Below are 11,973 nucleotides of genomic sequence, written 5' to 3'. Positions count from 1 at the left end.
GACGAGGGGAGAAAAGAAGTCGTGTGGCAATGACTCGTGTTCTTGTGAAGTTACGTTCTCATGTTGTACTCATTGTTAACACACTCTATGACGGGAGTACACCGAGACCAAGGTATTTACTCAATAACTGGAACTTATATATGTCAGATACAATACTGGTCGTCTCTATTTCTCGTCATACGTTAGGACGGACCAGCTCCTGTCGCGCATGCGACGCAGATTAGGTCGTCCATCGTATGTGTGTACAGTATGAAGGTGCAATGGTAGTAGGGTTTTAGTGTCTTTAAGGAGCAAGAGTAAAGTCCTTATAGTCGTCTGTTAGCAGACGGCAAGCTATTAAGGACCGAGGACGTAAAAACAATCTCTTCCGACTTCGGGTGATGTGTCCCTCCCCACTCTCACACCAAAAAGAGACCTGCTTTTGGGACGATAAACGACCGAGTGGGTCTCTCTCGCGAATGTCTGCATGTAGAACATAGCGGTAGACAGTTTCGGACCAAAGTATTATTTATCTTCTCTCGACAGGAGAAGGGAGAGTCTGTTAGCAAATAGACCCTCCCTTATTTGAGTCGGTCGATACTCTCGCACCGAGAGCGCCGTCGCTCCCTCCTTGAATGTCGAGAGGAGGCCACCAGTCGTTGGGTGTGTCGGGAGAGGCACTGCGTCGACGAGACGCAACCGCAGTCGACCAGTGCACTACTATGGGGACCCAAGAGAAGGTTGTCCCCTGCTGAGGTTCCCACCCAAGTGCAAGGGGTGTCTTCCGGACGACAAAAATTGGATACCAATATTTGACGTCTCGAGCGCCGTAGGAGACAGGGCTATACGGAGGATGTCGTGCCAGTATATTTGGGTGCTCCCGTGGCAATATTCAACGGAGCACACCTGTCGTACGTGTGTGGAAGAGTAGGGCAGACCGCACATGCGCGGCAGCTACTCCTCTCTGCCTACTTTACGTCGCACCACCTTTGAGGCGACGCGTCGGGAAAACGGCCGTGCCTCGCGCGCCCTACCGCCACCGAGCAGTGGTACTGCCTGGCTCGAATGACCGTGTGTGTCTCCTTCGGAGAGGGGGGTCGTCACAGGTCCTATGTTCCTTGTGAGGCCAGTAGGTCTTGTCTCAGCACGCGCCAACACAATGCACGCGCGATAACCAAATGAGGCGACTAAAAGATTTAGAGCTTTCTCTGCCCCTCAGCGGGGCCACCCGACCTGTTAACGTCTACACAACTAAGCGAGGTCTGTTGTCCGGTCGCCGATACCTTCCGTCGGATGGAGTTAGCGGTCCCTCCTTCATCGCTAGACGGCGTAACGACTTGCGTCGGTCCGCCGCGACAAGACCGTCGCCTCGTGTGTTGGCAACGCAGCAGCTCACGTCTCGTTTCACACTCACGGCGCGGTCCTTGTGCGGCGTGACGCACGCAAGTCTCTTTGACGGATCTAGCATGGCTGGAGCGGTTACTGTCGCGCTATCTTCCGATCCGACGGGTATCGTGCACCGCGCCCATTACGACGACCCGCTTTTGGTTGTTCTCTAACTACAGTGTGTCTTGCCTCCACGTCTAGCGACGGGGCCAAGAAAAGATTGGAAACCCCAAATCTTTTTATCGTCCACCTCATCTTTTATCGCCCCCTCTCATCTTTGTCCGAGCGTTTCTCGAAGCCCACAAGCGACATCTGGCCAATCACAAAGACAAATAAAGGGTCCTTGCGACCCCCCCTCTCGAAAGGAGCAGCACCACTAACACGGCATTACCAGCCAAGTAGCCCACTGCCGGTGCGTAGGGCCACGGAGGACGGGCACTCCAGTTTTCGAACGCTCCCATAACAAAGTGTGCGAACAGGTAAAGTGAGAGCAGAAGAAGCGAGTCTAAACCGCGACATGTGGAGGTCCCTATACTCTCCACACACCGTACGAAGAGTGTGCTCCCGCTAATATTGCCACAGAGAACACTACACCAAAGAATACTGGCAACATACACTACGAGCTATAAGACGAACTAGTCTCCACTTACACAGGACCGACTCGAGCGTCAATAATTTCAGGTATAATCCACGTTTGTCGTACGAAAAGACACCCCATTACTTGGTAGGACAAGTCAGGAGACACTACTCAGGGGGCAAACCTTCTCTTGGGTCCTAATAAGTAAGTGAACAATCTGGTGCAGACTGCGGTTAGCGTCGTCGTCTGACACAAGTGCCCTCTCACGAACAACACCAACACTGGTGTGGCTCCTCTCGCATTCAAGAGGTGATTGAGACGGGCGCTCTCGGTGCGAGGTCCGACTCAAATTAAGGTGAGGGTCATATTTTGCCTACAGAAACTCTCTTCACTCCTGTCGAGAAGAGGATAATAATACTTTGTCGGTCGTATACTGTACATAGCTATGTTCTTACATGGCAAGCGAATTTCGCTCCGAAGGAGACGACCCTCACTCGGTCGGTTTATCAGTCCAGCTAGTCTCTTTTTGAGTAGTGAGAGTAGAGGAGACACATCACGAGGCCGAGAAGACGATGTGGTTTTTACGTTCCTCGTCCCTCTAATAGGACTATATGCCGTCCCTGCCATATTTCTTCCTATTTATACCGGAAGGGAGCCCGAGGGTGGGGCCCACCTTGCGGGTGGGCGTGGACTACAAGTGTTTCAGTGCTGCGCGGGTGCGCAGGGGATTACCCAATAGCGATAGCCTCAGAGGGCGAAGCCACATACGAAATAGAACTGCAGCTCCAAAAACTTTCGTCGGTTCTGCTAGTTCCTGGTTCCCCGCAGCATCAAAAAAGCACATCAAACAATTCGAACACTGCCCACAGTCTTACACATACAGGGCCCACACTCAGCTGCCACTCATTGAGCCTCATTAACAACCACACCTGGCCTGCTCTTCCTCTCCTCCCTCATATGCAGACTCTGCTGCCCCAGCACTGCCCCAAGTGGGAGCTGCTGGTTATTACAAGGTGAAAAACTCACTGCATTATTTGAGTGGGTTACATTAGTAAATTATCTTGTTGAATCATCTCAGACTTTTGATAATGTGGATCTTAAAATATTGACCTATACTGATAAGCAAAAACTTCTCAATATAGGTCTGTCAGAACAAGCTGCTGGTTTGATAAGTATTATAGTTCTAGCCCCCTTAGTGTCTCTTTGGGTGTTCCCTATGGGATCCTCCTGGGACCACTAGTATTCATTAAACATGCTTTCAATGTAAACGTCCACTTTTTCCAACAATATTTGCAAGTTAAAGTTTTTGTACGTACCCTGTGTGATGTAAAATGTGTTATATATCTTTCCAAAAAAAGAAAACCTAATGTTTTAATTGCCAAATGTAATTGAAATTGAGTCTGTAGTCAACAAAAATCATTTAAACTTTGCATCCAGAAACTGGTGAAAACAAGTCTTGCTCTTCTTGTAAGACCAAAATACTTCTTGCTGCCACCTTTAGGTCTGAGCTACAATCATTTTGCAATGCCTTCACATGCTGGATACCGTCTCCCGCGGAACACTGAGACTTGTTATACATTTTCATCATTGTTCCTTGTATGCTTGTCCACTCGTACACTTAAATATTGGAACTTTCTTATAAGACTCTCCTCTGTCTTCACCAACATCACTTCAACAAAGTATGGGAAGTTATTGTGTTGCCTCCAAGGAGCTACTATCTGTCTCTAAAGCTGGGACTGACTTTGGTAAGAAGGCATTAACTATGGTGTTCCCTGTGTTTGGAATCAGTAATAAAATCACCCAAATGATTGGAAGCTGGTCCTTTCAGAGGCATTAAAGAGGATTTGAGTTGACTTGAAAAAAGGCAGATTGGACTGATTGGTCTCTTATTATATGTTGATGATTGTTTTTTTTACATTTTATTGGTGTGTAATTTATGTTTACATTTATTTCAAAATGATATGTTTTTTTGACTTGACCATGACGCTCTTGAGAAGAAGATTGGTAATCTCAACGNNGCCTCCAAGGAGCTACTATCTGTCTCTAAAGCTGGGACTGACTTTGGTAAGAAGGCATTAACTATGGTGTTCCCTGTGTTTGGAATCAGTAATAAAATCACCCAAATGATTTGAGTTGACTTGAAAAAAGGCAGATTGGACTGATTGGTCTCTTATTATATGTTGATGATTGTTTTTTTTACATTTTATTGGTGTGTAATTTATGTTTACATTTATTTCAAAATGATATGTTTTTTTGACTTGACCATGACGCTCTTGAGAAGAAGATTGGTAATCTCAACGATCTTAATCTTAAGAGTTATTTAGTAAAAGTGTATCCTTCTGATGCTGTAACTTCAACACAGAGTGGCTGCAAATATACTTGCTTATTGATGATTATAGTACTGGCTTAATAAAAAGTATTTAACCCAAATCACCTCTCTTTTCCACCACAGGCAGTGAAGGCCCAGGCAGAGTCTGCCTCCACCCAGAAGGCAGAGCGGGAGGTGACCAAGATGGTGGTCATCATGGTGTTGGGCTTCCTGGTGTGCTGGTTGCCTTATGCCTCCTTTGCTCTCTGGGTTGTGAACAACCGTGGGCAAACCTTCGATCTAAGATTGGCGACCATACCTTCCTGTCTTTCGAAGGGCTCTACAATCTACAACCCTTTAATCTATGTTGTCTTCAATAAACAGGTCTGTTCAATGTTGTGATGCACAACAAATTTAAAATCTATTTTCAAGTGCTAAAATAGTCTTTGTCCATAATCTTCTGTTTCTTACTGAGTCATAATGTTTATTTCACTTAGCCTTTAGAAGACCATACAATTACTTCCTTGCAGAAGTTTTGATTCAACGTTTTTTTGTATTGATTGGTGCCCAAGATTCAAGGCTTTATTGTCATGTGCACATTAGCTATCCGTCCCAAAGTGGGGACATTTACATTTGTTACAGCAAGAGAACATGTTAAATGTGTGGAAATATCCTGATAGAAGTTAAAAGAAAAAGGACTAAATCCCACTGAGAATGGTGCATTTTGCAGTTTCTGGTGCAATGCCTTTTTTGAGACCACCACTTGGGAGCGCCAAAGTATTTCCTTTGTTATTTCACATGTTCCTTTATCGTACATGTAGCGTTTTTTCCAACGTTACACGTGTTGACAAGAAACCATTTCCATCTGAACTTCAATTATCTGTTTTTATTTCCCCTACAGTTTCGTTCATGCATGATGAAGATGATGGGTATGGGTAGTGGACGTGATGAAGAAAGCTCTACATCAAAATCAGTGACTGAAGTCTCCCAAGTTGGTCCTGCTTAGACTGAACATCGGACTATAACCACTACACTGATTTTGAATTGTAAATAAGAATACATGTAAAAGTTTTTTTGTCATATGAATAAGTATGGGATGGGAGGCATGTGGCGCAGTGGGTTGTGCGTTGATGTTCGGATCAGGGGGTCAAACCTATGGTTCAAACCCCACTGCAGTCAGCATGTCGTTGTCTCCCTGAGACACTTCACCCCAAATTGCTCCTGTGGGGATTGTCCACAGTATTGAGTATGTAAGTCGCTTTGGATAAAAGCGTCTAACAAGTAACATGTAATGTATGGGATGTTGCTATTCAAGTAAGACACATGAATAAATAATCGACTATACTATGATGATGGCATTCCCTTGTTTGAATGATTGATATATATTATTTCCTCATTTGGGTATTGTGTTGTTAACCCTTAGATGCACGAGTGATTGGACCCTACCAGTGGCGGCGCTAGGGGGTGGCTACTTGGGCTCAAGCCCCGGATGTTTTCTGAAAAGCCCTGGATGTTTCACTTAAAAAAGAATTGTTGAAAACGTCTCGGGAGTAATGTGCAGTACCGGAGTCCACCAGAGAGGCAGCCGCTGTGGGACAGTAGCCTGCGTACTGCGTTGCCTTCCCTGCCCTGAAGAAGAAGTGATCCTTCCTAGTTTTAAGCTAATATAAAGTTATGGATATTAGAAAGTTATTTTCATCGAAGCAGGCGCCACAAGCTGCAGCAGCAGCAGTATCAGCAGCTGACATCAATGTCATCACCTGCAGTGAAGAAATGGATGATGTTTCAGGTTTGTGAATCTAATGGTGATATCTGCACTCTGGCTGACTGAGTAAGAAGTGAAAAAGAGTGATGTAACGTTAATGTTATAGCTAGTATGGAGTAACCACACTAAGTATACCCCTATATGTTAGTATGTATACAGAACATGACTAAAAATTATCCTAAGATGTAACGTTAACCCTTCATACCTCAGTCTACTTTTAAGACACTAAAATAACGTATTCCAATTTTTATTTTGTTTTCGCGCGTGGAATTATACCGGCTCTCGTTTCAGTACACATAACAACGGAACCATAGCAACGGAACTGGCAGGCAACGGAATTGACTGGCAACCCTCTGAATCAGACTCTGATTGGCTGTGACTGCATCCACTCAGAGTGTCCGATTCAGAAACGTGACTGTTACACTCTTTACGTCACAAACAAAGATGGTGGATGAGAATAGATCTATAAAACGATAAGCAATGCGCCAGAATCAAGGTGAGACTATCCGGATCCTTTAAAACTCTACGCACATTCGTTTCACCGAAATAAATAAACGACTGTATTTGAGTGAGTTAAGGCATTAGTTTGCTTCATTAAAGGGTGTTAATGAATAAGTGTTCTCCAGTGCCTTTTGTCCGCTTTAAGGTATTATTAAGGTAGGGTTAATGTTGCTCTCAAAGCACCAGATTGATGCCAACGCAACTCCGGTTCAAGCTCCGTGCTGAGCTTTTCAGGTTCAGAACCGGTTCTTCGGTTTAGCTCCGGCTCTTTTCACACTGCCCTGAGTCCGACTGGTACTGCCTCATTGCGTCATCGTTTGCGTCATGACGTAACCGTTTGCGTGCCTGCTTCATAAAGCCAAACCGAGTGGAAACCCCTCACAGCTGACACCGACAACAACAACAATGGCCGATNCCGGGGGAGCGTGCCCCCGGACCCCCCTAGAGGAGGCGACGACCCCCCTAAAGGATGTTCGGTCCACCCCCCACTTCTAAAAAATAGCACTTTACCCCTGTAACCCACCCCCCAACAACTCCTGGGCTAAGCCCCGGATCTCCTACAATCCTAAATCCGCCACTGGACCCTACACTCTTCCAAAATTGGGTCCAAAATTAACCGTGTTAGAATAATATGTGTTTTTATGCAATTTTTGTCATTTTGGTTAAGAAAAATAACTTGTATAATATTTAGTATTATATTTTGAATAAAAAACGTTTTGAACATATTAATAATTGAAAAGCAGAAAATCAATTTGATGACATCAAATCTTTTCTGAGGTAAACATTTTTGATAATCAGACCAAAAAGACCGATTTCACTTCATCTCCCTCCACGAACACTCTTCTGGCACAGCCTCAGTCACCCAAGGCCACCCCAGGGATCAGTACTCGGCCCTTTCCTCTTCATCATCTACATCCTTCCCCTCCGTCAAATACTTATTTTACCACCTCCACAAAATTGCAAAGATCCAACCCACTCTTACATGCAAGCCCGCCTTAACCTGCCATCAGGCCCTGGGGCCCCCCTATTTAAACAACAAATCAAAGTCATGTATAGCCTCGGCAGGCTCTGTGATCGCACGTCTGCACTCTGCTCTACGCGTGCCTGGTCCTCTCCTCCAGATGAGTGACGTATCGGGCCTCCCTCATGTATTTGTCCGGTTGCCGTTGGCTNCGGGAGAAATATGACCACGGGAGGAAACCGGGAGAGGGCTATGAAATCGGGAGTCTCACGCGAAAATCGGGAGGGTTGGCAAGTATGCTCCACGCGTGCCTGGTCCTCTCCTCCAGATGAGTGACGTATCGGGCCTCCCTCATGTATTTGTCCGGTTGCCGTTGGCTCACCTCCACGTAGCAAGTCCTCGTCGTCCTCTCCATCTCCTCCAACAGATAATGTCGTTCCTCCTGTCTGTTTTTCCTCTCCGGCTAATCCATCGCTATCAGAACCAGACATATGCCTACTTGGCTCCGAGGCCCCGCGGCCGGCACCGCTGCCGCTCGGTACAGAACTAATCTGTCCTTCCTCCTCATAATACATACTGAAATCTAGTTCAATGGGTCTTTGCATCACCACCGTCAGGCGTCTAACGTTCGGGCGTTTCAGTAGTCTCATTTAGTCACTTGTTTGCAACCGCTGTATTTTTTTACACACATAAGCTCAATTGGACATTCACGAGTGGGTTCAACTGATCTATGTATCTCAGAGTCCCCATGTTAACAATGCTGAAGTAATATCACGTTTACTCTAGCTTGGGAAGAAACTATATGGGTTGTTTATCAGTTAGTGCAGCGTCAGAGCGTCAGTCTGGAGTTTCATCACGAAATATGAATCTGTCAGTAGCTTCAAAGAGCATCAAGGTAGATTAAAATAGCACGTTTTTAATAAGAAAGAAGATCACAGGTGTGCATAGCTGAGTAAATAATTCTTATTTTTTAACAGAGGTGGAAGAAGTACATTGTATTGAAGTACAGCACTTGAGTAAATGTGCTTCATGATTTTACAACTCTGTTTGTTTTACATGCATGGGGCCCAGGTTACAAGGGTAACATGTTCTGTCTTTGGCTATGCTCAGTCACTTTTCATTTTACATTATCTCTATGTTAAATCTCTTATAATATTCTTCATTTTTGCGATGCTGTAGCTGATTAATGCTCCTTTGCTCACAGTTCCCCACCAGCAACACAATCAACATGCCATTCTGCTTTAGTGGTTTATCTTACTCTGATGGCTTACTTATGATGATGATTTAACAAAGATATAATGTACTAAAAGTACATGGCTTTGAGAATATCTGAAGAAAGATGATGTTGCCCCCAGTAGACCTCCAGGCCACATGACAAACTCTCCGTATGTACGCCGTAATAGTATCTGTTACTGTGATGTATTTTTGATCGAATGTGTACCTTAAGAACACAATGAGCCCATCTTTTACGCAATGCTGCTGGCCACAATGTTTTGCTTGGGTAGCCTTGTATTCTGTCGATACGACTATTAAATGTGTACGTGTCTATAACAACATTTTTTAGTTGCTATAATATTTTCTTTCACTTCCTTTCACAAGTTCAACTTTTATTTAGAAGCCTTACACAGCAAAGAGGAAAACAGGGACATGCGCTTCTCTCTTTGAGTGATCAACACATGCACTGGGAATTCCCACGTTGACCCCCATCCAAGTATTAACCCAGCCCGATCTTGCTTATCTTCAAACCCCATTGTTGTTTAATCCATCTCGTGTCTTCCTCCATCTTTGGTTCACACATCAGTTAATGTATTCGTTTTTTAAAGTCTAAAAAACAAAATACTATATGGCTGATTATTAAGCTTCGAAACTGTGGAGTATGTCTGGGTGTGTTTGGCGCAAGAAGGACACTTCACTTCAGAGCCCTTGAGAGCCAGATATAAACATTTATTAACATACAAAACTCAGTATTACTGCTTCTCCAGAGATATTGTGACAAAATATTGACAGGTCTTGATCCTTGAACGTCTCCATCTTTAGTTCCCAGTTCAGTGACTGTAATCAGTTTTGTATTTTTGAATGTATAACCCCCCCCTTTTGCAATTGTTATGATTTCCATCTGGGTGGCTTTGGCTCATCTAAATGGATGTCTGCTAATCTGAAGGTCAATTGTTTGAGTCCAATTGGAATTGGTATTTTAAACTATTCAGCTATAACGCACGGAAAACACTTAGAACACCTAAAACATGTTGAAATAGTGGCACAATGAGCTTCAACCTTATTTATTTCAAATCAAGCCAATATGTCCTTTACTGCCAAAACCACTGTATTCCACGACTGATCCGAGATGGGGTCTCACCAAATATTGACTCGGCCATGCAAGGTAAGATCGTACCTAACAAGTGCACATGAAAGCACACCGTCTATAGCAGATCAACAATGAGAATGGATTGTTCCCAATCCACAATTTTTGGGATATGGGCTATGAATGAAATAATATAAAAACATAATAGATTGTCATCTCTGATCGTATAAGTAGATCCCATTTTAGCCCTAACCCTAACCCTAACAAACGAAGAAACCTGGCCGGGAATTTTCTCTGGAAACTGTTGGACAGGCTTTGGTTGAAGGGATTAAAAGGAAGAGTCAGAAGATCAGTGGTTTGAGCATGGTTAAATCTTAACTGGGTTGGAAAAATGGTGGTCCAATTCCAAACCACACCCTAACCAGTCACACTTGTAGCTTAACAATATAAATATATTTGCCCTCACCAACAAATGACTTACATGATGCAAATAACACAGAAGAAGCAAAAATGTTGACGAACAGAATTGTATTATTCTTACCGATAAGGAGTTATAAGCAAGGTCCAAACATTTTCTTCCAGCTCACTGTAGATATTTTGAAACTTAATATGTTATATTTAGATTTAGTTTCAGAACATCAGCAGTGAGCTAAAGGGAGAATTCAGAGAATAATTCAGAGAGACAATTACATTATATGAAGGTTACAGCAAATGATTTCTATTACATATACTTACACTACAAGAAATGTCAAAAGATTGCTTTCTCCAAAGTGATGAGATCATTTTCTTCTGTTGGACATAATACAAGTTCTCTATTTCATTTAATTTCAAACCTTTATTTAACCAGATTGGTCCCTTGAGATCATAAATCTCTTTTTCAAGGGAGACCTGCAATATTTACTATTAGATAATAAATGATAAAAGAAGAATTCCTTTTTGCCACAGTTGCCTTTGTCTGGTATTCAAAACTTGAAAAAGGCACACAATGAAGGCACTTGTACTTAAATATGTTGTTTTATTTTTATTATCCATTACATTAGTCTGACAGCTTTAGCAGTTAGCCTACTTTTCAGATCGTCCTCTCCTTCCTGTCCAGTGAAAACAAAACAAAAATGGTAAACTGAGATAAGATATTTCCGTATGGGTCAGCCCAATAAATCTACTTCTCATGCTAAATAAACTCTTCAGAAAGTCTTTTGGTTGAGCCGGAAAATACACAATAAGAAATCTGAAAAGAAGGCAGTATTTATGAGCTCATGAGTACTTGTTAAAGATACTTGGTTCACACAGGACATTGACATAGACATAATCATGTCACAATCTTAAAAAATACGCTACATTTCATACCTTAAACCGCTTAAACCTTAATTTATCAGTAAAACATTAAACATTTTATGACACCATAAGTACTGTTCACACTTTTTGCTTATAATATTTTAAAATGTAGATAGATTCTAAATGCAGCATTTATCATACCATTGGGTTATTGGCACAGTGTTGGGTTTTAACTGAAAAGATGTGAACATTTCTTCGATATCTGCGAAAAAAAGACATAGAAAAGTATAAACTATAGAATTAAAGTAAAGTACATGGATGGCTCAAAGTATGACTTGGCGTAGACACACACACACACACACACACACACACACACACACACACACACACACACACACACACACACACACACACACACACATCCCTGCATACAACAACATAATTAATCATTTTCTATTTGCGTATAATTTAATAAACGATAATAAGTGCTACGGAAAACAAATACCTTGCCTATTATAATCCCGATAGATGGCACACGGTTTAAAGTAGTAGGAGTTTTTTCTTAATTCTTTAACACAATAAGCTAAAGAGGGTTAACTTAATGGGATAACCCTTTAATCTCTTGGTGGTCACATAAGTGCTTACATTTCTCTGTTTGTGTGTGCCTATTCTAATTACCTTTAAGATAAACCTGCCACAGAAACACCTGCCACCTGTAACCAACTGTAAGTTTACCAAGATAAGGGAAAGCACATATAAAAACATAAAATAATTATAAATCTGAAGATTTTGTTCTGTTATTGGTAGTTTTACATGTGAAAATGATAACAACCAAGGGTCATCTGTGCTGCAGAGAAAAAGCAAAGAGAAAACAATCTGATCATCACAACATCCCATAATAACAGCTGCAAACAACATC

General features: G+C 42.7%; 1 protein-coding gene across 1 annotated transcript in view; it reads left to right on the top strand.

Annotated features, from left to right (window-relative positions):
- opn1sw2 (opsin 1 (cone pigments), short-wave-sensitive 2) overlaps positions 1-5,256 on the top strand; it is a 19,205-nt gene extending 13,949 nt beyond the window's left edge. Inside the window, 2 exon segments of the mRNA XM_010771439.1 lie at positions 4,395-4,634; positions 5,152-5,256. Coding sequence (XP_010769741.1) covers positions 4,395-4,634; positions 5,152-5,256 — 345 coding nt within the window.
- Positions 5,257-11,973: the final 6,717 nt, after the last annotated feature.

Source organism: Notothenia coriiceps, unplaced genomic scaffold (assembly GCF_000735185.1).
Source record: "Notothenia coriiceps isolate Sejong01 unplaced genomic scaffold, NC01 NC01_scaffold00009998, whole genome shotgun sequence".
Lineage (NCBI taxonomy): Eukaryota > Metazoa > Chordata > Actinopteri > Perciformes > Nototheniidae > Notothenia > Notothenia coriiceps.
Note: the sequence above shows the minus strand (reverse complement) of the source record. Positions and strands in the feature narration are given on the sequence as shown.